This window comes from Vipera berus (assembly GCF_964194415.1).
Source record: "Vipera berus genome assembly, chromosome: 1".
Taxonomy (NCBI): Eukaryota; Metazoa; Chordata; class Lepidosauria; order Squamata; family Viperidae; genus Vipera; species Vipera berus.
The window spans coordinates 72,334,446-72,359,131 of NC_138202.1; the positions used below are offsets into that span (position 1 = coordinate 72,334,446).

Sequence of the window (24,686 nt, forward strand, 5' to 3'; positions counted from 1 at the left end):
TTAAAAACAGGATCTATGATAAGGTGATCTAGATGATTAATTAGAAAAGCAGCTTAATAATGAGGTGGAGGATATTCGTAGATATTTGTTACCTTCTAAAACTATCAAGAAATGTACTAATTTAAGGTTGATAAAAGAGAGTATTATTGGAAGAATAGAAAATCAAGGAAAGCTACTATGTGGAATATGGAACTATAGAAGCTAACTGTTATTGATTATTTGTAAATACAAACCAGACAACACACTGTTTACCAAATATTGATGGTGATATGTAAAAAAAACCCCAATAAAACATATTTTAAAAAATAATTAAAAGAATGTTAATGATTCATGTAATTTTACTTTCATTCCATTTTAAAATCTGTTTTTGTGGAGGCCTGCTCCATTTTTAATGCAACCCCACAACGTGCCCTCCACAGAGTGCAACCTCACTTCAGATGATATCATAGAAGCAGAGTAAATCACACTTTAAACTGACTTTACATCAAATGGGTTTTTAATGAAAAACTGAGAAGTTAAATGTGGTGCTTTCATAATCTGACTCTAGTGAAAGGAAGAAACAGTAGTTGTCCAGCCTCCTTTCTCAGTTGCTAAATGTGTATAAGTCTTTAAACTAGGGTTGCGTGAAAATGAGGCCTTCCATTGTGCAATCCACCTGCCTCCACTATGGAATTTCACTGGGATGCAGACTATATTATCTTCCATTTGTAACCTTCCCTATCGTTCTTACTTTTTACCACAGAAAAACCCCTTCTATGCTACCAGCATTCCATCTGTAAGGGCCCTTGATATCCCCTTGCCACTTGGGATATCGAAAACTCTCTCTTTCCTTAAAGAGAAAATGTTGAAAAGGTCAAAGGAGGAGATGGGGGCTGACAGGAATCCTGTGACGCACTAGGAGTAAATGTTTAATCAGGATAAACTATATTTGAGAAGCATGCCTTTGAATTCAATATGCTAAATAAAATGAATATTTAAAAGACTGATCTCTTTTTTGTGCAAATACCTTGATAAGACTACGTTTCTAGCCTCTGCAAACATTAAATCCTAAAGCTTGACTGCATTTCTAACTCTGAATCCCAAAGCCCCCAAACCATTTTTTCCTTGCTCCCCAGTCCAGATCTGGATCCAAAATGAAACTTGAGTTTTCTACTGCTTCTTTCAATCTGTATTACTCAAGGCAAATCAGGGAAATCAAAAGCTTACAAAGCCGTTGATACACTATGCCCAATATAGTGTGTTTCTTCTTACATAGTAAAATGCTTCTTCTTTTATTACAGTATATAGCTTATCATTGTGAAAAGATTAGAGAATGGATACCCAATACTATTTTTCTTTTTTTACTGAAAATGTTAATTTTGTGAGATCCTTATCCTTACATACATAACCACTTATAAAAGAGATGGCTCCTTTAGATAGGATATAAATGATCGATTCTTTCATCATGTAGACAGCTTTATTATATATCCAGCAACAGAGTTGTAAAGGGTATGTGTAATTATTAAGAGAAAATGATAAAGGGAAATAAAAAATAAAGTCACCCCCTCCCTTCAGATATTCATAATGAAAACATGGAACCCTTCAGTAGTGTCAAATTTTGTGAGTGACAGTAGGCCCCATCAAGGTAACTCCCAGTTTACATGTTGACTTGGCTTACTTCCAGAGTGACACAATTGGGCTGATACCTTATTTTTTCAATGACAAAAATATTTTATGTTGGCATGAGCAGGTTAGTAAACTGACTTTATAGTGCTTGTTCACAAAAAAGAGGTATTAGTTGGGCATATATTTAATCCCTTTTAACTTTTGTATTTCTGTATTTTTTATGCTTGCCCTGTTCACCACCCTGAGTCCTCCGGGAGAAGGGCGGTATATAAATAATATATTATTATTATTATTATTATTATTATTATTATTATTATTATTATTATTATTATTATTATTATTATTATTATTATTATTATTATTATTATACATTAATTTTAGGCAAAAAAAGAGAATACTTTTGAAGATTCCACAAGTAGAAAAAGCCAGAGCTTTATTCCATTTCCTCCAATTATAATACTTTTCCATCTTGTTAAATCAATGGTCAAGCAGTTCAGGTCAATAATCAGCCATTCTCTAGATCAGGGTGAGGAACGATGGCGCTCTTATGACTTGTGGACTGGCTCAGGAATTCTGGGAATTGAAGTCCACAAGTCCTAAAGGGGGCATTGTTCCCCACCTCTGCTCTAGATGGATGAATTTCATCTTGTAGAATTTCCAACAATTGCTTTGCTAACTGGGCAGCTCAAGGAATTAAAGTCATGTTTCTGGCAGACTGCCCAGATTGAGAAGATTAGCCCATCTAATGTGACTCTCCAAATGCATCCTCCCATTAATCTTTTGAATGCCCCACCATCTTTTGTTAATGGTCCCGACTCTTATTATTTCTCCTTTCTTGCCTCTTTTTTGCACGAAATACATACTAGTTGAGAATGAATTACCTTGCACTAGTGACAACTGCTTTGCTGACATAATGTGCCATGCCAAAAGTCCATTTGCATGTGCCACAATTTTCCATGCACACAATTATACATGTCCCATTAACAAAAATACTGTTTGCTGTAATAAAGTACAATAAAGTCCGAAATAGCTGTCACTTTGCATTTGTAGAAGTCAGAATTCATAACAAATTTGGTCATACGTTATGCATTCTGTTTTCCATACACATCCTAGGTTTGCGTAGTATCATAATGACATTGACACAGTAGGGTCATGTATGTTAACTGGATTTTTTTCAACATGTTCTGTTTGGTCATATTTTTAAAAAATAAGACTGAAGTATGCTGTCAGAATGTCTCACATATAATTTAAAATCTCATGCCCAATTTATATGAATAGACAGCTTTGTAAAATGAAAAAGTTAAATATAGATTCTTGTCTCCCCATCCCACCACTTGAACCATTAAAGGTGCTTTTAAAAAACCCTGCTCTTTCATTAGGACTTTTGAAAACTCTCTGCTTTAATGTGTTTTTACATTGTAAGTTTTCTAATCAAGTGTCATGAACTGAAATTTATCATGTTGTGGAGTTAATTTTCAACTAACCATGATCACCTTAAGCACCAACAGGTAAAGTCATGGGTAGGCAACCTTGGCTCTTTTATGACTCGTGGACTTCAACTCCCAGAATTCCTGAGCCAGGCTGGCTCAGGAATTCTAGGAGTTGAAGTCCACGAGTCATAAAAGAGCCAAGGTTGCCTACCCCTGGATAAAGTCAATATATCACATCATATGAGAATTCAACCTGAAATTGATTGCCTTATAATAACTACAGTATTCCCTGTTCCATGAAAGACAGTATTCTACTAATTAGAACTACCAAATTTGAGCTACCAGAGTGCATAAAATTCCTGAGTGGCCACTAGGATATACATAGTTCTTTCTTGCTACCTCATAATAATCAGGATTTTTGCAGCTCCAACTTGGAAACCACAATACTGTGTGATGCCTCACTTACTGAGACACTGGTACACTGTTCAGTTCTGTTTTGTCCTCAAAGTCTTAATCTGGCTACACTGAAATTTTAAGCTAAAACAAAATTAAACCTTATTTTCAAATGGGACTTTGGGACTTAGTGCAACAATATGCCGCAAACTTTTCTTCCTAATAGAAAATTGCACATTTGAGATCATTCTTTCTCATGCATTTTCTAGCTCACTGTAACTTGAAAGTTAACCGCTTAACTAAACAGTAAACAGTGCCCCCTAAAGTTCAATTTTTTTCTTCCACAAATGTGTATCTTTTCACTTGCATACGTTTACTGAAAAGAGGCAGATGTGCTGTCTTAAATAACTGTATTATTTGTCTTGTTGCATTGCATTATTTGAATGTTTCATTTCCAAAGTCATACAAGTAATTTGCAATTTACAATCACAATTGGGACTTAGTCGGTGGCTAAGCAATGTTGTAGTTAAGTAAGTGTCACATGACTGTACCCGATTTTATGACCATTTTTACTGCAATCGTGTCCAAATTGCAATCACATGACCACGGGGTGGTGCAACCATCATAATTGGGGGGACAGGTTGTAAGTCACTTTTTTCAGCACCATCATAACTCCAACTTGTTGTTAAATGGTTATAATTCAAGGACTACCTAGTAGCGTATCACCAAGGTGCTGTTATGCCCGGCAACAGAGGCATGTTTCCTGTGGAACTGAATGGAACTTTACTATATGGAAAGATGCTGTGTACTTGACAATATAGTATTCTGGGTAGATATAGATTCACACATTATACTTTGCCACAATACCGTAGGGTTAATTAGGACTTAGGGCTCTCCTAAATGGCAGGTGCTTGTCTCCCAAGGAGAAACTAGTTGAAAATGAAACTGGTGTTAAGAAATCTCTACTGGCAGCTTCTAATAGCAACTGTATCCTTTTTTCAGGAAGGTGCATCTGCCTTTCCCTGGTGCAGTTTTTGGGAAAAGATGTTTGATTCAAGGACTTTCTCTAGCAGGTTGAATACATCTTTTTTTTTGCAGAGCTTTAATAAAATCCCTAGTTAAAAATAATACAGATCAAACATTGCCTAGTTGTCATCATGAAACAAAAGGCCTTATTCAAGAGAATCGTCACGGAAGAAAGTAATAGTCAAATGACCATATCCATTTGAAAAGCCCAGGATTACTTGCCTCTCCCACTATTAACATGAAATATGCTTTCCCGTTTGTATTTTCCTAAAGGTTGTCCTTGCTTATTCACAGACACTTATAAAAGATCTACTCAAGACTGATTTCCACTTGTACACTGCTGTTTTACACTACTACGATCACATTCATCCCTCTCCCAAAATTTCACTAGTGGAAAAAAGGCATCACCACTGTTAGCAGAAGGACCCCCCCTATACATAACCTTACAGATGGACATCCAAAATGCATGAAGTACTGAAATGTTTTTCCAGTGCTTTCCCTTAAATAGAAAGAAGGTAAGCATTAATAGAAAATGGAGTGTAATTTTATGGCAAAAAACAGTATCAAATTTCTAATTCCTTGGATGTGGGAGAACCAAGAAAGGATATTATCACATTCATACTTCTTGTGAGCCTAGCCAAAAGTTCAGTCAATTAGAATGGAGCTGGAAGGGACTTTGTAAGTCTTCTAGTTCTACCCCCTGCTCAAGCAGGAAACCCTATACCAGACATGTCAAACACAAGGCCCGGGGGCCAGATCCGTCCCGTGGTTTCATGCGGCCCGCGAAGCCATCCTGGAAACAGTGAGGGAACGGCCCCCACTGCCTTGGCCCTGGCCCAGAGACCCTCCTCCTGCCATAGACCCTCAGACCTGTCTCACTCCTGCCCAGGCCCCCATAGGCACCCTTGATGCGAACGATGTAGAGCTGGCCATGCCCACCCAGTAGGCCATACGCACTCTAGCCACACCCACCCAGTAGGCCACACCCACCCAGGCCACACCCACCTGGCCCCCTGAGGGCAACGGCAAGGCTGAGGCAGCCCTCAATGAAATTGAGTTTGACACCCCTGCCCTATACCATTTCAGACAAATGATTGTCCAGTCTCTTCTTTTTTTTTATTGAAAAGTTTTAACATACAATTTTTCTTTAAAAAACCCCCCTCCCCCTCCCTTCACCCTCCCCCCTACCTCTCCCCCCTCCCCCCCTCCCCCCCCCGACTTCCCAGAGCTAAATACAAGGTATATATAAAAAAAACCAATCATAAACAATCATATACTAACAACTATAAGCTCTAAAATCCATCACTCTCTAGCTTATATAGGATAAAACAAACCTTAGTAATATTAAATATATATATAAAAAAAAAACTAAAAGAAAAAAAAAAGAAGAAAAAAGAAAGAAGACTTACTCAAATGCTACATAAAACTTCTTAACCCTATACTTATTCTGGATAAACTCAATCCATTTTCTCCATTCCATAATATAGCGTTCTTGCGAGTGATCTTTCAAATAGGCCGAAATCTTCGCCATCTCTGCCAGGTCGGAAACCTTTAAAGTCCACTCTTCTATAGACGGCAATTCCTCTTTCTTCCAATACTGACCTATCAGGAGTCTTGCTGCCGTAATTAAATTCAACATCAACTTAGTGTCCACAACTGTAGCATCTGTAATTATTCCCAACAAAAAAAGTTGCGGACAAAACTTTATCCTCTGTTTAAAAATCTTCTGCATGTTCCACCAAACTTTTATCCAAAAGGCCTTAACCTTTTTACATGTCCACCATATATGAAAATATGTTGCATCTTCATCACCGCACCTCCAACATTTAGGCTGATAATTCGGATACATACTTGCGAGCTTTTTGGGATCTAAATGCCATCTATAAAACATTTTGTAAAAGTTTTCTCTTAAATTTTGAGCTTGTGTAAATTTTACGTTCCTCACCCAAATCTTTTCCCACGTGTCCATTGTAATAACTTCCTGGATGTTTTGGGCCCATTTTATCATACAATCCTTAACAAGTTCTGTTTCTGAATCAATCTCTATCAATGCAAGATATATCCGTTTAATATGTGCCGGTCCCTGATTTCTAATTTGCTTTATCAAATTTTCATCAGTCATTGTAAAACCATTTTTCTGATCTTCTTTCCACCTGGCCCGTAACTGAGTATATTGGAACCAGTTTTGAACAACCTTCTCTTCTCGCAAGAGACTATATGATTTCAAACACCATACATTTCTTTCCAAACTTAGGATCTCCTTGTACGTAGTCACATCATGTTTGAAACCAGCATGTATATTTTCTATTGCGTGTTTTGGAATTGCCCACAGTGGTATCTTGCAATCTAGCTTATGTCTGTACTTCTTCCAAACTCTCAGCAATGCCTGTCTTAAAATATGCACTCTAAACACATTGTCTACCTTCTTGTCATACAACAAATATGCATGCCAGCCAAACAACAAATCATGGCCCTCAAGATTTAATAATCTCTTCTGTGTCAAATTAATCCAATCACTTATTCCTACTAATGCAGCAGCTTCATAATATAGTTTAAGATTGGGCATTTTAAGCCCGCCTCTCTCACGAGTATCCTGCATAATCTTAAGTTTAACTCGTGGCTTTTTCCCTGCCCACACAAATTTATTGATACCTCGCTGCCATTCCTCCAAATTAGAATCTTTCTTAAGAATCGGTATCATTTGAAATAGAAATAAAAATTTAGGCAGGACATTCATTTTCACTGCTGCAATCCGTCCCAACAAAGACAATTGCAATTTTTCCCAATTCTCCAATTCTTTTTGAATTTTCCCCCATAGTTTTTCATAATTATTTTTATATAACTTTGTATTAGAGGGCGACAAAAACACCCCCAAATATTTAACCCTTTTAACAATCTCAAATCCAGTTAGTCCTTCTAAAAGAGCCTTTTGCGAAACTGTCATATTTCTGACCAAAATTTTGGTTTTCTGTGTATTAACTTTAAATCCAGAAACCTTCCCATATTGTGTTATTATCTCCATCAGGTCCACAACAGAGTTCTCTGGCTGGGTCACTGTAACAACCAGATCATCTGCGAATGCTCTCAATCTATAATCCTGATCTCTAATTTGTATCCCCTTAATTTTTTCCGAATTCCGTATTTTAACCAATAATATCTCTAATGTTAACACAAATAACAAGGGCGATAACGGACAGCCTTGCCTTGTGCCCTTCTCAATATTACATGCTTCTGTCAAGCTATTATTAACTATAATTCGGGCAGTTTGTTTTTGATATAATGCCCTAATCGGTTGCAAAAAATTTTCCCCAAAATCCATTTTGTCTAAAACTTTCATCAAAAATTGCCAATTCAATTGATCAAAAGCTTTTTCAGCATCTAAGAAAATTAGCGCCGCAGAGATCTGGTTGTTCCTTTCCAAAAACTCTAACACATCAACTATATGCCTCACATTACTTTTCATTTGCCTACCACTAATAAACCCCGTTTGGTCCCCATGAATCACCTGTTGCAGAACCCTCATCAATCTATTAGCCAAAACCTTAGCAAATATCTTGTAATCTGTATTTAAAAGCGATATCGGTCTATAATTTTTAACTTGAGTAGCATCTTGGTCTTCCTTCGGAATCAAGGAAATAAAAGCTGTTCTCCAAGACGATGGCACCTTTCCCCCCCTCTGGATTGTCTGGAACAGTTCCTTTAACGGTTTTATCATCTCTATTTGTAGATTTTTGTAATAGGCCGCAGTCAAACCATCCGTACCTGGTGCTTTATCCACCTTCAATTCCTTAATTGCTGTAACAATTTCTTCTTCTGTAATCAATTGATTAATCCCTTCTTTTTGTACTTGCGTAAGAACCGGGATGCTAGCATTTTCCAAATATATATCAATGTCTTTTTCATTAATTTTCTCCTTAGCATATAATTTAGAATAAAAATCCACAAAAGCATCCTTGATAAGGTCCTGTTGAAACACAACCCTTCCTTTATGCTCAATCTTGTCTATATTAGAAGCCCTTTGTTTTTTCCTCAATCTATAAGCTAACCATCTACCTGGTTTATTAGCGTTGCAAAAAGTATTATGCCTGGCAAACCGCAAATTGGTTGCCACTTGGTCAGCCATTAATTTATCAAATTGTCCTCTTAACAATTTAATAGCCTCCTTAGTTTTCACATCCTTTGAGTTCAAAATCAAAGCCTTTTCTTTTTCCTTTATTTCATTCTCCAGTTCTTTCCTCCTAGCTTCCACAGCACGTCTATGTTTATTATTCATATATATCAACACCCCTCTCATGTAGGCCTTGCTAGCATCCCACACCATATCCATAGAGGTACCTTTGTTCATATTAGTTTCAAAAAAATCCTTCATCCGCTGTTTACATTCTTCCACATTTCTCTGATTTCTAAACAAATTCTCATTTACGCGCCACGAGCGCCTGTCTCTTTTCTCCTTATCAATCTCTAACCAAACTGGACTATGATCAGAGATAGTTCTTGCACAAATCTTCACCTTTTTAGTCCTCAAAAAAAGTCATTAGTCACCAAAATAAAATCAATCCTCGAAAAAGATTGATGTCTATCAGAATAAAAAGTATAATCCTTTTCCTGCAAGTGTCTCTCACGCCAAATATCTCGCAGTTCCAAGTCATCCTTCATTTCAAAAAAAGATTTAGGCAGTCTAGCATGACTTGGAATGCGCTTAAAAGCTCCAGCCTTATCCATCTGTACATCCAAAACACCATTCCAGTCCCCCATAAAAATAAAAGATTTATAATCCAACTGGGTAAGCTTTGTATGAAGTAAACTAAAAAAGTCAGCCTGTTGTTGTTGTTGATTAGGGGCGTACAGTCCAACTAAAAGCGTCTTTTTGCCTTCTAGCAACAAGTCTATCAGTACATATCTTCCATGCTTGTCTGCTTCAATTAAGTCCGCTGTTATGGCACTTTTAATATAAACAACCACTCCATTTTTCTTATTCATTGCAGAGGCAACAAAGTGCGTACCCAGTCTTGAGTTCAATAAAAGCTTTTGGTCCGTAGCCCTAATATGCGTTTCTTGCAAACATATAACATCTATCTTGAATTGTTTTAAATATTGAAAAACTTTCTTTCTCTTCTGTGGTGAATTTAGTCCATTAACGTTCCAAGTCAAAAATTTAGTTGCCATGCATATCCTCCCAAAGCTCTTGAAGCACTGCTTTGATAGGACTATCTTCTTTAGGCCGTGCTCCTCCCACTGCTTGGCTATGAGTACGTTGTGAAGATTCCGAAGACTTTTGCTGGTCTTGTTCTTTTATTTTCTTTGCTCGTTTTAAAGCAGCACGCGTTACCCTTTGCTCTCTAGGATCATCCAAAGAAGCTATAGCTTGATCTCCTCCAGGAGGATTGTCCAGTCTCTTCTTAAAAACCTCCAGTGATGAAGCACCCACAACTTGTGAAGGCAAGCTGTTCCATCAGTTAATTGTCCTCACTGTTAGGAAGTTTCTCCTTAATTCCAGGTTGCTTCTCTCCTTGATTAATTTCCATCCATTGTTTCTTGTCCTGCCCTCTGGTGCTTTGGAAAATAAGTTGACCCCTTCCTCTTTGTGGCAACCTCTTAAATACTGGAATACTGCTATCATGTTCCCCCAAATCCTTCTTTTCTCTAGACTAGCAAAACCCAAATCCTGCAACCGTTCTTCATGTGTTTTAGTCTCCAGGCCTTTAATCATCTTGGTTGCTCTTCTCCAGAGTCTCAACATCTTTTTTTTTTAATGTGGTGACCACAACTGGATGCAGTATTCCAGGTGTGGCCTTATTAAGGCTTTATAAAGTGATACTAATACTTCACATGATTTTGATTCTATGCCTCTGTTTATACAACCAAGGATTGTATTAGGTTTTTTGGCTGCTGCTGCACACTGCTGGCTCATGTTCAAGTGATCGTCCACTAGGCCTGCTCAGTCACTGGTGGCTCAGAAGGAGGAGGAAGAGGCAGACTTTGGTCCAAATCCAACCAAAAAACCCTCATACAAGGGGTATGCATCTTAATGAGGAATTTAGGAAATATTATATGAAATTCAGTGTTGTTAAAAAGTTTGTGTATCTTTATTAATTTACTGGGACTTACCGTATATGTTGCTCTAATCCAGGGGTAGGCAACCTCGGCTCTTTTATGACTCATGGACTTCAACTCCCAGAATTCCTGAGCCAGCTGGCTCAGGAATTCTGGGAGTTGAAGTCCATGAGTCATAAGAGCCGAGGTTGCCTACCCCTGCTCTAATCCAAAAGAAGTTCCTTGGTTGAAAGACTACCAAACCAAAGGAGCCACTGATCAGATACAGTATATCCTTTGACAGAACTAAACAATATTCATTTTCACAAAATAGTAAGACAAACTGGCAGAAGAATTTGGCATGGTCTCTGATGCTTTGGCAATGTTAACTATAAGGGGCTGAGAGGAAGACCTGCGTGAACAAAAATACTTTTAACAACATTTTTTACAAATTGTTCTTCATTCATATGGACAAAGTAGACTTTTTACACTACATATTCAAACAAAGTAATTTGATTGCAGACAGAATAACTGTTGTGAACAAAACAAAGTAAACAGAACAGTAACGAAGAGTTTGAAGACACATTCATTGCATGTGATACATCAGAAAAATCAGCAGAGGGTGCTGGCGATCCATAAGACAAAAAATAATTTTACAGTAAACCTGTGAAATGATTCCATACAGATTTTAAAAAGAATGCTTTTACCCAGTTTCAAACTTCCACCTATGTATAGTAAACCTTCAAGATCCACAATCCAAAATCCTTTATTGCAACTCACTCTTGCTTTCCCAAAACATTAAAACAGCCAGGGCCAAGAAATTAAGAATATAAACACTGAGCTTCCTGCTGGACTGCAGGAAGTCTGACCTCACAATGGTCAGCTGGTGGGCACCACATTGGGAACACTTCACACAAAATATATTCCAAAGTCCTCTCTTGTTCCAGAATAATGAACAGAAGGGAGATTCCTTCTGAATGGGTGTGTGTGTGTGTGTGTGTGTGTGGAACGGTTCATTCAAGGAACCAAGTATCCAGGGTGGGCTTCGTGCATAGGAGGTGCTCAAGGCAGGGTTAGACAGCTATATTGTGCCTGCTTTATTTTGGATTCCTGAACTGGGAGAGGTTGTGTCTCATTTTTTCTGCCTGTGAGCACTGGTTGTGTTGACTAAATATGTGTACATTAAGGCCCAACGATATCTGGATAGCCATGAAGTCCCTACCCCCATTTATAATTTCACACTGCTGACTTTTACACTTCTTGAATATTCCCCAGATCAGTGATCCCCAAGCTTTCTGACTCTGAGGAGTGGCAGCAGTGGTAGTGGGGGGGGGATGGTTTTGCACGCACGCCTGCCACTTGTACAAATGGAGCTTCGTGTGCTCACCAGACGCTTCTGTGGCACGGTTCCCAATGGGCTGCAGACTGCTAGCGGTCCATGGACCACGATTGGGGACCACTGCCCTAGATTACATATTCAGATTATTTTCTCATCACTGAATTGCAACATTTTATAAAGAACCATCCAGTAACTCTCTATAATGAATGTAATGAAGGCAGACCTTCCATCACTTAACAAAGACTGGGTGGTGTTAGCAATAGCACTAGCACTTATATACCACTTCACAGTGCTTTATGCCCCTCTCTAAGCGGTTTACAGAATCAGCATATTGCACCCAACAATCTGGGTCCTCATTTTACCGACCTCAGAAGGATGGAAGGCTGAGTCAACCTTGAGCCAGTGAGAATCGAACTGTCGAACTGCTGGCAGCCGGCAGTCAGAAGAAGTAGCCTGCAGTAGTGCACTCTAACCACTGTGCCACCAGGGCTCATTAGAAAGCATTATAAATGCCTGGTGAAGAAATAAATGACAAATATGGCACCCAAATACACAGATATGAGGTTCTAAAGCAGGGGTGTCAAACTCAATTTCATTGAGGGCCTCATCAGCATTGCGGTTGCCCTCAAAGGGCTGGGTGGGTGTGGCCTACTGTGTGGGCGTGGCTAGAGTGTGTATGGCCTACTGGGTGGGCATGGTCAGCAGGAGTGGGACAGATCTGAGGGTCTCCGGCAGAAGGAGGGTCTCTGGGCCAGGGCCAAGGCAGTGGGGGCCATTCCCTCACTGTTTCCAGGATGGCTTCGCGGGCCACATGAAACCACTTCGTGGGCCGAATCCGGCCCCCGGGCCTTGTGTTTGACATGTCTGTTCTAAAGAATGTCTATGTGCAACCATTTTTGGCTTACTTGAATAAGATATGGAAGAATTTTGAAAGGTTGTAAAGATCAGCGCATTCCTGAATCTGCTGTGCTTCTTTAAAAGGGAGGGGGGGAAAACTGGGCAGAAATCAAATAGTCATATAACCAACAGAAAATCACTGTGTAATTTACATTTTATATACAGTATATTAAACATTTTTTCAAGTCCAAGCAATCCTCAAGATTTAAATCACAAGTAGATGTTCAGTTTTCTTTCCAAATTTCAATGGTGGTTCTTCTTTTCTTCAGATTACTAAAAAAACAACAACCCTGTATTATATGTAGACATATAATTTTTCTCTTCTTCCTTCTTTTTTTTTTAACAAAGTGCAAATGTTGTGACTGCCACTTCTGCTACACAGGGTGTTGCCAGTCCCACATGTTTTTCAGATGGCTATGCATCCTATCCTTCCATTCATCCATCCATGGCATATCCTCTTAAACAAGACGTCCTACTGAAGTTGTAGACAGAGAAGAAAACAAAAGGTGACAAACCAATTAAATCCTATTAAAAGTAATCAACTGATTAAGGGAGCAAGTTAGGTGTAGGCAGCGGGCTAGAAACCAGGGGACTGTGAGTTCTAGTCCTGCCTAAGCACAAAACCAGCTGAGTCAATCACTGTGTCTCAGCCCTAGGAAGCAGATAATGGAAAACCATTAGGAGATTCTAAGAGCTACATAACCTTCCTTAGGCATGTCCTCCAATTTTAAATATATTTAAAACCTTTAATTTTAAATAGAAAGACTGATAGAAGATTCACTGCAAGAGAAGCACTCTGCATAGCTAAAATTAGATTATTTTAATTTCTTTTGGAAATCAGCACCCTTTACCAACTGCACGCATTTGAAAAGTGTTTCTGATTTTCACGGATATATGCAATATTAAAGTATCATGGAGAAAATGCCAGTCAGACACACATCAGAATAAATCTAGTCATCTATCTAGTCATGCTATTCTTTCTTTTATAAATTATACCAAGGTAAATTCTTGTTTGAAATACAAGTCTCTTTTTATATGCATATTTTTACAGAGAAATGCTTTTTTCAGGCACATATCTCACAAAAAATAGGTGTTTATGATTATATTAATTTAAAATAATTACAATAATTTACACTTTTTTAAAAAAAACCTCTTAATTCCTTCCTGCCCATACCATCTTGGGTTGAGAAAAGCAGGATACAATGAAGCTGTAAAAAGCAGCATAAAATTAAAATTAAGGTTAGTATACAATCATGTAGACAGTCGAACTTGTCACTAGTTGTGGTTTTAAAAACAAAAGGAAACAGTTTTCAATGCTGTATTTTACAATGCTGTTTCCTTTTGTTTTTAAAAACACAACTAGTAACAAGTTTGATTCGCGTACATGATTGTATACTAACCTTAATTTTAATTTTATGCTACTCATTGATTAAAAAGTGAAAGAGCATAACTTTGCAGGATCCAATCTGGTTCAGTCACCAGAACAAGAGGTTTAGTCATACAGAATGCAGAATAACAAAGTCAGAAGGGACCTTGGAGGTCTTCTAGTCCAACCCCCTGCTCAGGCAGGAAACCCTATACCATTTCAGACAGATGGTTGTCCAATCTCTTCTTGAAACCTTCCAGTATTGGAGCATTCACAACTTCTGGAGGCAGGTTGTTCCGCTGATTAATTGTTCTATGCTTTTGGACTTGGGCTGGAGCCCAATGGATCCGAAAGCTCGGAAAACTAAACCTCTGTTCCCAGTGACTGACCAAGATTGGATCCTGTAACATTATCCTGGGACACGTATATTCGCCTTCAGTTGAGCATAACTTTGTGTAGGTAATTGCAAACTTCTTTTAACATATTCTTAATAATTGTTTCCTTTATCCTGCTCAACTAAAAAGCAAGCAAAAATATTCTTTGGATATTATTGAGACAATGTATGTAATTCAAGTATACCAGGTTATATAGATTGTTATAAGATAAATAGTTAATAATAAGGCTCTTTCAAGTCAGAAGCATTTGAAGAAAGATGTAAATTGAGCCTCCTTCTCTGGATTTCTTGATCTAAGAGGGCAACACAAGCTGGCCTGTTAAGTTAGCTTCTCTGAGTTACATCAGCTTAAAATGCCCCAAGGGGCAGGTTAAGAGAGATCTAGGGATAGGAAGGTGATCAAAACAATAAAAACTACTTACTGAAAGGATTAACTCCTTGCCTTTTTCCATCAGGGAAGCTGCCAATGCTGCCTGTAAATGTAAAGAATATTCTTTTGTCTATTAATTCTACATATTGGTCCTGTGATTGCTTTACACTTTAAAAAGATACAAAGACTAATCTGACAGTGATACCTGAAAAAACCTCACATTAGAATTAGGAAGAGCATTAAACCAATTTCTTGCCTGGGTTAGATTAGTTTTATAAAACTAGTAAATGTAAATCCATATAATGAGCAATTCACTCAACGAACATCACAAGGCCTATTTTATAAGCATCTATCTTACTGAGATCAGAGAAACAGCAATGAACATTATTAAATTTCTTCAAAATAGTGGCTTCTCCTGTGCAATGAACTCATTAATATCTGCAGAAAAATAAAATGGAAACAGCTGGGCAATTCTGAATATAGGACATATCCTTTTGTATTAATAAAGGATTTTGTTTCATTTTTTTCCCCTAAGGTGGCACGTCTCCAGGCTAAGGGTAGATTGAGGCAGGGAGAGCAAGAAAATTGCCATTACAGAGTCTTTCTACAGATGGGCTGAGCTTCAAGTAAATAGTTGCACAGGACCCAGTGCTGTATAAAGACTGGTCTTTAATTTCATCCTAGAAGGTATAGGGCACGGGTAGGCAACCTCGGCTCTTTTATGACTCATGGACTTCAACACCCAGAATTCCTGAGTCAGCATGACTCAGCTTGGAAACCTCTCCCTTTTCCCTCAGCATGGCTGGCTCAGGAATTCTGGGAGTTGAAGTCCATGAGTCATAAAAGAGCCAAGGTTGCCTACCCCCGGTATAGGGTTTACAACATACACAATCCAGAAAATCCATGACTGTGCAAGTGAATTATTAGGCCCAGGGAATCTGTACTTAGCAATGTGCCTCAGGATGGGGCTTGCTTCATCTTTACCCTAACACATCATGGTTTCAATCCAAAGAGAAAAGCAAAAACAAATGTAAACAGTAGCATTTCAAAACCAGTTGTACAGCTGAAAAATCTTGACTCCCAGTGACTGCCTAGACAGGTTCATGAAGTCTTCCCAGCAACCTTTCTTAGAAGTGGTTTGGCTTTGCTTTCTTCCTAAGACTCAGAGTGACTGGCCCAAGGTTACCCTCCTGGCATTGTACCTCAGGTAGGCCTCAAACGAACCATCTCCTGGTTTGTAGCCTGATGCTTTAATCACTACACCAAACTGCCTCTCTTGAAAGACATTGTGAGGTATAATAACTTTTTGGGGGAAAAAGTGGAACTATTTCAAGGGAAATCTGCACTTAACCAAAGAAGTAGAACCTGTCTCCAAATGATCGAGATTACCAGCTTCTTGGCCCTTTTCTTCCCTTGAAACGGCTGTCCCCTCTCCTCCCCCCACCCCCCGGCCCAAGAAAAAAGCCACAATCCCACCAAAACAAAACGACTTGGACAATAAAGCAAATCAGCTGGAATTCCAAAGCCAGTTGTTAGTTCATCCTAATCCATAAAAGACAGGCCAACCTTCTTCCTTCCTGACCCCCAAACAGCCTTTCAATTCTTGTAGCGAGATGGACTTGTCTTTGTTGAGATCACAGTAGTCGGTGAAGCGTCGTATACATTTCTTGGGCTTGGCTTTCTTCTTCAGGTAGCGCTTGAAAGGTTTCATCTCCCTTTTGTTGATGTCGCTGCTGTTATTGCTGTCCAGCTGACTGAAGTACCAATGTACCACCCGCTCTTCCAGGGTATGGCTGGGATCAGGCTCGGGGAACCTTGGAAGACGCATAATGGTATCAGGCTAGATGTTTTTCTCTCTCACTCGTAGACACATATAAAACAGAAACACAGACAAAATCTGGTAGCCAGATCCTTAACACACTCCTATCCTTATCAACTCTGTCAGCTGTCTGCTTCTAGGGACAACTGGACCTCTTTTTTCCAGAAATGTTTAGGGGAGCCTTGCATGACCACAAAAGACTGAAAAAGATACAAATTTAAGCAGCTCCTAATTCAACCAATCAAACATACACCTACACCCACACCCACTTCTGAGATAATGGACATTAAAGGGTTTTAAAAATTCTGAAATGAAATGAAAATGCTAAGTGGATCTTCGTTATCATCTTCCAATTATCTCTGAAAATGCTGCCTCTGCAAATCACTTTAAAGATGTTGGATACAAAGATGTCTTCGGTCTAAACACCTATCTTAAACAAACTATCTGATGGGAATTTCAAGAGGCAGCGAGTTGTTGAGTGAACACCTGTTTTGTGAGTGGTAAGCAATGAAGGAAGGTCATGCAGGAAAACAGTGGAACAGAAAGAGATTCGCACACATAAACACACAAAGTCTGTGTTAATCAGCATCATTTGTGATCTTGTCTTCTGCGAGATTAGGTTAACATCGTGGTTCAATATAACCCAAATGTAGAAAGAAAGAAAAACTAGCACACAAGAGTTGTTTCACTTACAGGCTATAAAATTCAGATCCAGCAAGATTCCAAATAGAATAGATGCATGAACCTAGACAACATTTCTCTGTCTAGTAAATATTGTTCATGAACAAAGATTAAGATAAAACATAATCAGTGCCATGTATAGATTTAAAATATTATGCACAGACACACACACACACATGCACACACACAAACACTTTAATGATATCAAGAGCTTCAGAAAGATATTTTTCCCAGGATCCAATAGGGTTAGAGAATAGTGGTCTAGATCCATTGAGGAAATTTTAACTTGGGGATGGGCTAAAGAGCCATTCCCCCCCCCCTGCTTCTTTTAAATTGATACCCTCCATCAGTAAGAGAATAAAAGGAGGAGAAATAGATATTATTGGTGCCAATTCTATTTTCTCACATTATTATGTATTATATTATTTATCAAATTCATATGCTGCCCCTCTCACTGATAAGACAACTCCAGAACACATACAGGTAGTTCTCCACTTACAACCACAATTTGGACCAGAATTTCTGGTGCTAAGCAAGATAGTTAAGAGAATTATGACCTTTGTTGCCATGATTGTTAGGCAAATAACTGCAGCTATTAAGTAAATCCTCTAGTCATTAAGCAAAATCCTGCTTCCCTGGTCCCCCCCACCCTTGACTTTGCTTGTTGGAAGCCATCTGGGCAATTACACGAACCTGGGATGCTGCAATTGTTGTAAAATACAAGGTGGCTGCCAGGTGTCCAAATTCTGATCCCGTGACCAAGAGGATGCTGCGGTGTTTCTAATTGGGAGGACCAGTCATAAGCCACTAATTTTGAACAATCGCTAATTGAATAATTATATGTTAAGCACGACCTATATTTGATTTACCACACAGGAGTGGTGACTGAACAGTGCCTACTCCCAATTTTCCTTCTCAGCTAGCACCTTTGAGGCATACTCACAGTGCCCAGAGCATCAAGCTTTGGAGCACCCCAAAATTCCAAGACTACAGGACAGACCTCTTTTCCCCAATCAACACCAATTGGAAATGACCCTGGAGGAAGCACGTCACAAAGCTGCCCCTTCCTACCTCCTAGATCCAGTCCAGAAGGATACCATGGTCAATGGGAATTGAAAGCCACTGAGACGTCAAGAGTAGCAATAGCACTTAGACTTATATACTATTCATAGTGCTTTACAGCACTCTCTAAGGGATTTATAGAGTCAGCATATGGCCCCTAACAATTTTACCGACCTCAGAAGAATGGAAGACTGAGTCAACCTTGAGCTGGTATGGATCAAACTCCTGGCAGTTGGCAGTTAGCCTGCATTCTAACCAATGCGCCACCACAGCTCTTGAAGAGGCAGGATGGACACTCCACCTCCATCCTCCTGCCCCCACCAGTGGCCATCCAAGAGTATAATCAATGCTATTTGGTCCCATATTCCAGTCTGGACCCTGACTGAAAGAGGCCTAAAGAATCACTTCTTCCAGAATCCTCTGTAGTTGTGGTAGAACCACAAAAAGGGGAGGTTGGAAACAGGACAAAAATTGTCCTAAGTGGCGGGTTCAGTGAGGGCTTGTTGAGAAGGAAACTATTCTTCTCTTCAAGAACTGCCAGCAATCTGCAGCATCTTTTGTTGTTAGGCTTTTCTTTACTATTGTTTTTTCAAGTTTTTAGCGGCCTTTCTAAAGTCAATGAAATGGCTGTTCTCACCATTCACAAAAATAAAATAAAATAAAATGTGGAATATTAGCAATGCATGTTAAACATTCTGTTACGTTGATGGGTATCGAAAGACTGAGATTGCAGATAATCAGCTATCAATATGATTAATAAAAAACCCAATGTTTATTTTAGCAGAATTGTTGAAGGAAGATCAGAATACAGAATGAAGAACAAAATATTTTAAAAGTACTGATCTCGGGAAATTAAACATAAACCTCCAGCTCTTTCCCTTTTAATAGTACAATAATAGACATAAATGAAAAATGTAGGAAAAGAATAGCTTACACATGAACAGAGCTGTTAATACCAAACACAGAGAGATAAAGTCAGTGAGAACAAATAAAAATGTATACGAATGTGAAGAATTTGTGAAGGTATCTTAATGTTAATTCAAGCATGTGGAAGCAACTGGATGGCATATATCTATGCAAGCGTAAACAAGCTTATATTGACTAGCCAACTGAGAACAGAACAGATTTTTACTGAAGAACCAAAATCCCAAAAGATAAGTCATGTACAACCATATTTTAAATAACTTATCAGAGGTTCAGACTAAAGGTCATAAGAATAAATACAGAAATAGTTCAGGAGCATAAATCCACCCAAAACTGAGGGAAGTGTTGTGTGTGTGTGGGGGGGGGGGGAAATCTTCCTTTTCTTGAACTCTTTGCACTGCATTGCTTTTGCTTGACTTCAGTAGCAAACTTAACCCAAGCAGGAAAAACTGTGAGGTAAAATGGAAGAAGGTTCACTTGTTCTCCTTTGTAGAGAAGAGACCCATTTTATATACAGTATGAATTGTACAAACCTTAACTTGTTTGGGTCTCAAGAGCAAAAAGCAAGAACTTATCACTTTCACAATGAAAATGGGAAGTGATACTTGGAAACATACAGGTAGTCCTCGACTTACAATCGTTTATGTAATAGTGATTCAAATTAGTGACGGCCTCCCAAAAAAAGTCAGTTATGGCCTAAATTCAAATTTATGACTATTGCCCTTTCCCCATGCTTATGTGATCACAATATGGACACTTGGCAAGCAGCTCCAATTTACAAACAGTATCCCATAGTTACATTAGCACAATTTGCTATTTTTTTTAGTGGTTTCCAATTGTGTGACTCAAGTTACAACCATAGTGATTCAATTTCTCATCATAAAAAGATCCAGTCCCATCAGCTTGTGGTTTACACCATAACAATGTACAATGGAAATTTCGATCTCAAGTTGAACATAAGTCAAGGACCATCTGTATATGAGGAAGCCTCTTTGATTTTCCTAAGACAGTACATAGAGCATAGGTTTCTACTTGTATCATCCTCCTGCAATTGTGTTATTGTCTAGGCTAGACACAGGTTTTTGGGTGTCTCGTTTCTATTTCAACTGAATGCTTCCGAACTCACCTTCCACCTCCGCCAGGTGCTGCTGAGTTAATAGCCTGTACCATATCTGTGGTGAGAGCATCCAGTAAACTGGTAATAAATTCTACTTTTTTCCCTTCTGGGCAACCTGGAAAGGAGAGCAACTTATTTAAAAAAAAAAAAACAGAAGACAAAATGGTTTTTCCCCCCCATGTCTATATTGTTGCCATGTTATATTTCAGACAGTTCTGATGAAATATTTTCAGTAGGTTGAGATCTCAACTGGTTCTTCACTAGCAACAGGCATTTTCTTCTTCCACAATAAATGTGGAAGGAGGCAAAGACTGATTCCTCTAAGAAAAATGCTCTCGGTTGTTCCAGTGGAATTATAACATAGTTGCATAAATGCACACGGTGGGTATTTCATGTTAATATACATTAAATCTCCCAATAAAAATTTAAAAAAATAATAGCAAAAGAAAACAGCAAGTTCATGGACACTTGAAAAGTCAATCACGCACAATCACTGGAGTTTATAGATTTCAGTCCTTAATGAAGAAATTTAAATTAACTTTTCCTAACTTCTTGGGAAGTCCCAGAAGTCTCAAACAGCATGGATAGTAACAATCCCAACAGAGCTGGAGGCTGACTAGTTGGGAAAAGCTGTTTTAAATCATAATGCAGATATCTGTGTACTTTTCATTGAAATACAATCATAGGGTCCACACAATGAAGCTTTGGCTGGCAGGAACATATAGCTACATTGGAAATTTCTACAGGTTTGAAATATGGAGTGCCATTAGCACGCTACTAAATTATACATTGCCAATACAGGTAGTCCTCAGCTTACAACAGTTCACTTAGTGACCGTTCAAAGTTACAACAGCACTGAAAAACGTGACTTATGACCATTTTTCACACTTATGACCGTTGCAGCATCCCACATTCAGATCTTGTCAACTGACTCACATTTATGATGGTTGCAGTGTCCCGGGGTCACGTGATCCCCTTTTGCGACCTTCTGACAAGTAAAGTCAATGGGGAAACCAGATTCACATAACAACCGGGTTGCTAATTTAACAGCTACAGTGATTCACTTAACAAATGTGGCAAGAAAAGTCATAAAAATGGGGCAAAACTCACTTAACAAACATCTCACTTAACAACATAAAATTTTGGGATCAGTTGTGGTCATAGGTTGAGGACTACCAGTACTATACAAAAAACAGGATGTTACAGTTCCACCATGATCATTGTGCAATAATGAAGGAATGTAAATCAGCAACTGCACATGCTAGAGAAAACCCTGAACAATTATTCCCTCATTATGAATACCTTCTACATTCCTCACATTTAATCAACATTTGTACACAAAATTCCTTGAATATATGAGTCAAACCAAATTGATGGGAAAGAACTAGAAATACAGTTCAAGCCCAAATTAATTTTAGTGGCAATGGGAATTACCTCTTTCCATACATTTTATGGCATTGTTGTCACCAGTGCTTTTTTTCTAAAAAAAAAAAAAGGTGTCGGAACTCTCATCTTGGCGGGCACAAGAGGTGGGGGGGTGGCGGGGTGATGGCGCTGCTGCAGCCACGGGTGTGAGGAGTGTTGGTGGCGGGCTGGTGCTGTGGGAGCAGCAGGGCCCACTCTATATGGCGGGGCTGCGCGGGGCAGGTGGCGGAGGCGGGGCGGGCCAAGCAATGCAGGGCGGCCACTTAGGCATGCAGGGCAAGGCAACGGTGGCCCAAGTCCAGCACCAGGTAGGCCACCAGCCTGGCTGACACAGGTGAGCACAAGGAAGGAGTGCACATGGACTGCGCAGAACCCACCTCCCACTCCTTGTCCTCTCTTACTTACCTAGTTGAGATGGTGTAGTTGGGCAGCAGGGAGGGATGTAAAGTTCCTGCCAACTCGCCTTTGCTGCAGACAACTTGCCGGTGCAACGTTTGCCGGCCAGGTCTTTTGGCATGCTCAGCAGCAATTCCTATTGGCTTTCAAAAGCCAATAGGCTTTCGAAAGCCAATAGAGGGAGTAGCATAGCTTGTGCAAAAGCTTTTTTTGTGTGTGTGTGCAAAAAAGGGTGCCGGAACGCCATTCTGAGCATTCTATGAGAAAAAAAGCCTTGCTTTTATGTTTTAATCTTCTGATTTTAAAAATATTGTAAGTTGCCCCAAACCTCACCATGTGGATTGCATACAAATATTATATAATTGGTAAATAAAGGTACAACATATGTTAAATATACATCAAATGATAATATGCTTCCCTACAAAGTCAATTTTTGCTCAATGACAGACCAAGGAGTTAACTCAGAAAGGCAAGAGGAAAATCTAGAAGAGGTCTGTGCAACTTGTAGAAGGGAAAGGCCCACACTGATAAATTAAAAATCTTTGTGGTCTCCAAAGGAATGCTGGTGGGCTAATCAATGATTTGGTGACTAGAGGAGCATCTACAGTGTTGGAGTTTGTGGTTATGGTAAGCCATGGAGGCACTAGGCAACATGACTTTCAGGGCAGTGGTGGTGATTTTATTACTTTTTTTTAAGTGTGCTCTGTCCAAGGGTGCTTGGGAGGCTACATGTACAGGCCTGGTCTAGAATTTATTTTGGAGCATTCAACTATCTAGAGCAGGCATGTCAAACTCATTTTGTCTGAGGCAACTTCTTATAAAAGAATTGCCATTAATTTGTTTTAATAAAATAATTTAAATCAATTTTTCACTTGATTTCAAATTAAATGAATTATATTGATTGACAATGAGATTTTTTTTAGTACAATTGCCAAATGCAATAAATTGGTTTTAGGTATATGTGTGCACTAATTATTTCAGCACCAATACATTTTAACAACATATTCTATTTGTAAATGAATACAAATGCAAATTATATAATTTTTGTGCAAAAATAAAACAAAATAACAGATTTAAGAGCTGTTATCATTAGTTATCCTTAGATAAAAAATAATTCCATCATCCAAAACTTTGTTATACTGTATTTAATGAACAGATGCTTTGGGATTAAAAAAAAAGACTGATTACATTTGATTGTGTATCACCATGGCATTAAAACAAAATTCGAACAGTGTATGAAAAATAAAGGTTCCCTAAACATCTGCTGGCTATATCTATACATTTTCCTTGATAGCATTCTTTTGCCTTCTTTTTAGCATTTTTTTCAACTTCCCAGCTTAAAAAAGGCAAGGCACCAGGAGCTGAAAGTTACAGAGACAGTTTAAGCAGGTTGCTAAGCAACCTGTTCACACTTGGCCCTTCTTACCCTCCCACTTTTAAATTAGCCTGTATGGATCACATTTCCTTCGATTTGAGCCATCTGAAGGCTTGTCGCTGCGATGCATTCTGCTGCTCTGCAACCTGGCTGCCTGAGGAGAATTTGGCTCTCCGGAACAGTTTCCTTCAGCTTTTTTTTGTGTGTGTGTGCAAAAAAAGGTGTCAGAATACCATTCTGAGCATTTTATGGGAAAAAAAGCCCTGGATATATCACATAAAATTGAAGATTGTAATTAGTTGCATGTGCACGTTCAGCAAGCGTGATGTATTTGTGCTGGCATTTCTAGGCCTCTTTCCAACCACATCCAGAAAAATTTGTAACAAACATTGGAATTCTTAAGGCCATGTTTGGTATTTCCCAGCAATCTGTTACTGGAAGGAAAAAGCAATCCCTGCTGTGTTACTGATCCCAGAGAACCATTTGCATGTATGCAGGTATCCTTAGGGTGCTATAGTTATGGATGAGAAATATTGGTTGCAAAGTTGGCATTTCTGGATGTAATACAGATATTTTGGACTTTTGTTTCTTTGCATGTTTGATATTTTAAAAAAGGCATATGCTACTGACTACGCTTATGCACATATGTAACATCTTTTGCTAGGATACATGACCACTGCTTTTCCAGAATGTGAAAAGTGAAAGATTGTGACTAAACAAAATTTTAATGTACAGATAATACCACCAGATATTATTTTAGCCTTTTTAATAAATGTTGTTATTGATGTTAAGCTCACCATGGAAAACATCATATATTGTTATGTATATACTAGGTTAATTATTTAAAGACTGAAGTGCAGGGGTAAGCAACCTTGGCTCTTTTATGACTCAAGGACTTCAACTCCCAGAATTCCTGAGCCAGCATGGCTCAGCTTGGAAACCTCTCCCTCTCCCCTCAGCATGGCTGGCTCAGGATTTCTGGGAGTTGAAGTCCATGAGTCATAAAAAAGGGCCAAGATTGCCTAGCCCTGCAA

General features: G+C 38.8%; 1 protein-coding gene across 1 annotated transcript in view; it reads right to left on the reverse strand.

The window, feature by feature from the left end:
* Positions 1–12,916: 12,916 nt before the first annotated feature.
* SMOC1 (SPARC related modular calcium binding 1) overlaps positions 12,917–24,686 on the reverse strand; it is a gene marked incomplete at its 5' end in the record, with an annotated part of 98,681 nt that continues 86,911 nt past the window's right edge. Inside the window, 4 exons of the mRNA XM_081327128.1 lie at positions 12,917–13,198; positions 14,906–14,956; positions 16,420–16,667; positions 20,466–20,571. Of these exons, the coding sequence (XP_081183254.1) occupies positions 13,182–13,198; positions 14,906–14,956; positions 16,420–16,667; positions 20,466–20,571 (422 nt within the window). The 3' untranslated portion in view covers positions 12,917–13,181. The remainder of the gene's footprint in view (positions 13,199–14,905; positions 14,957–16,419; positions 16,668–20,465; positions 20,572–24,686) is intronic.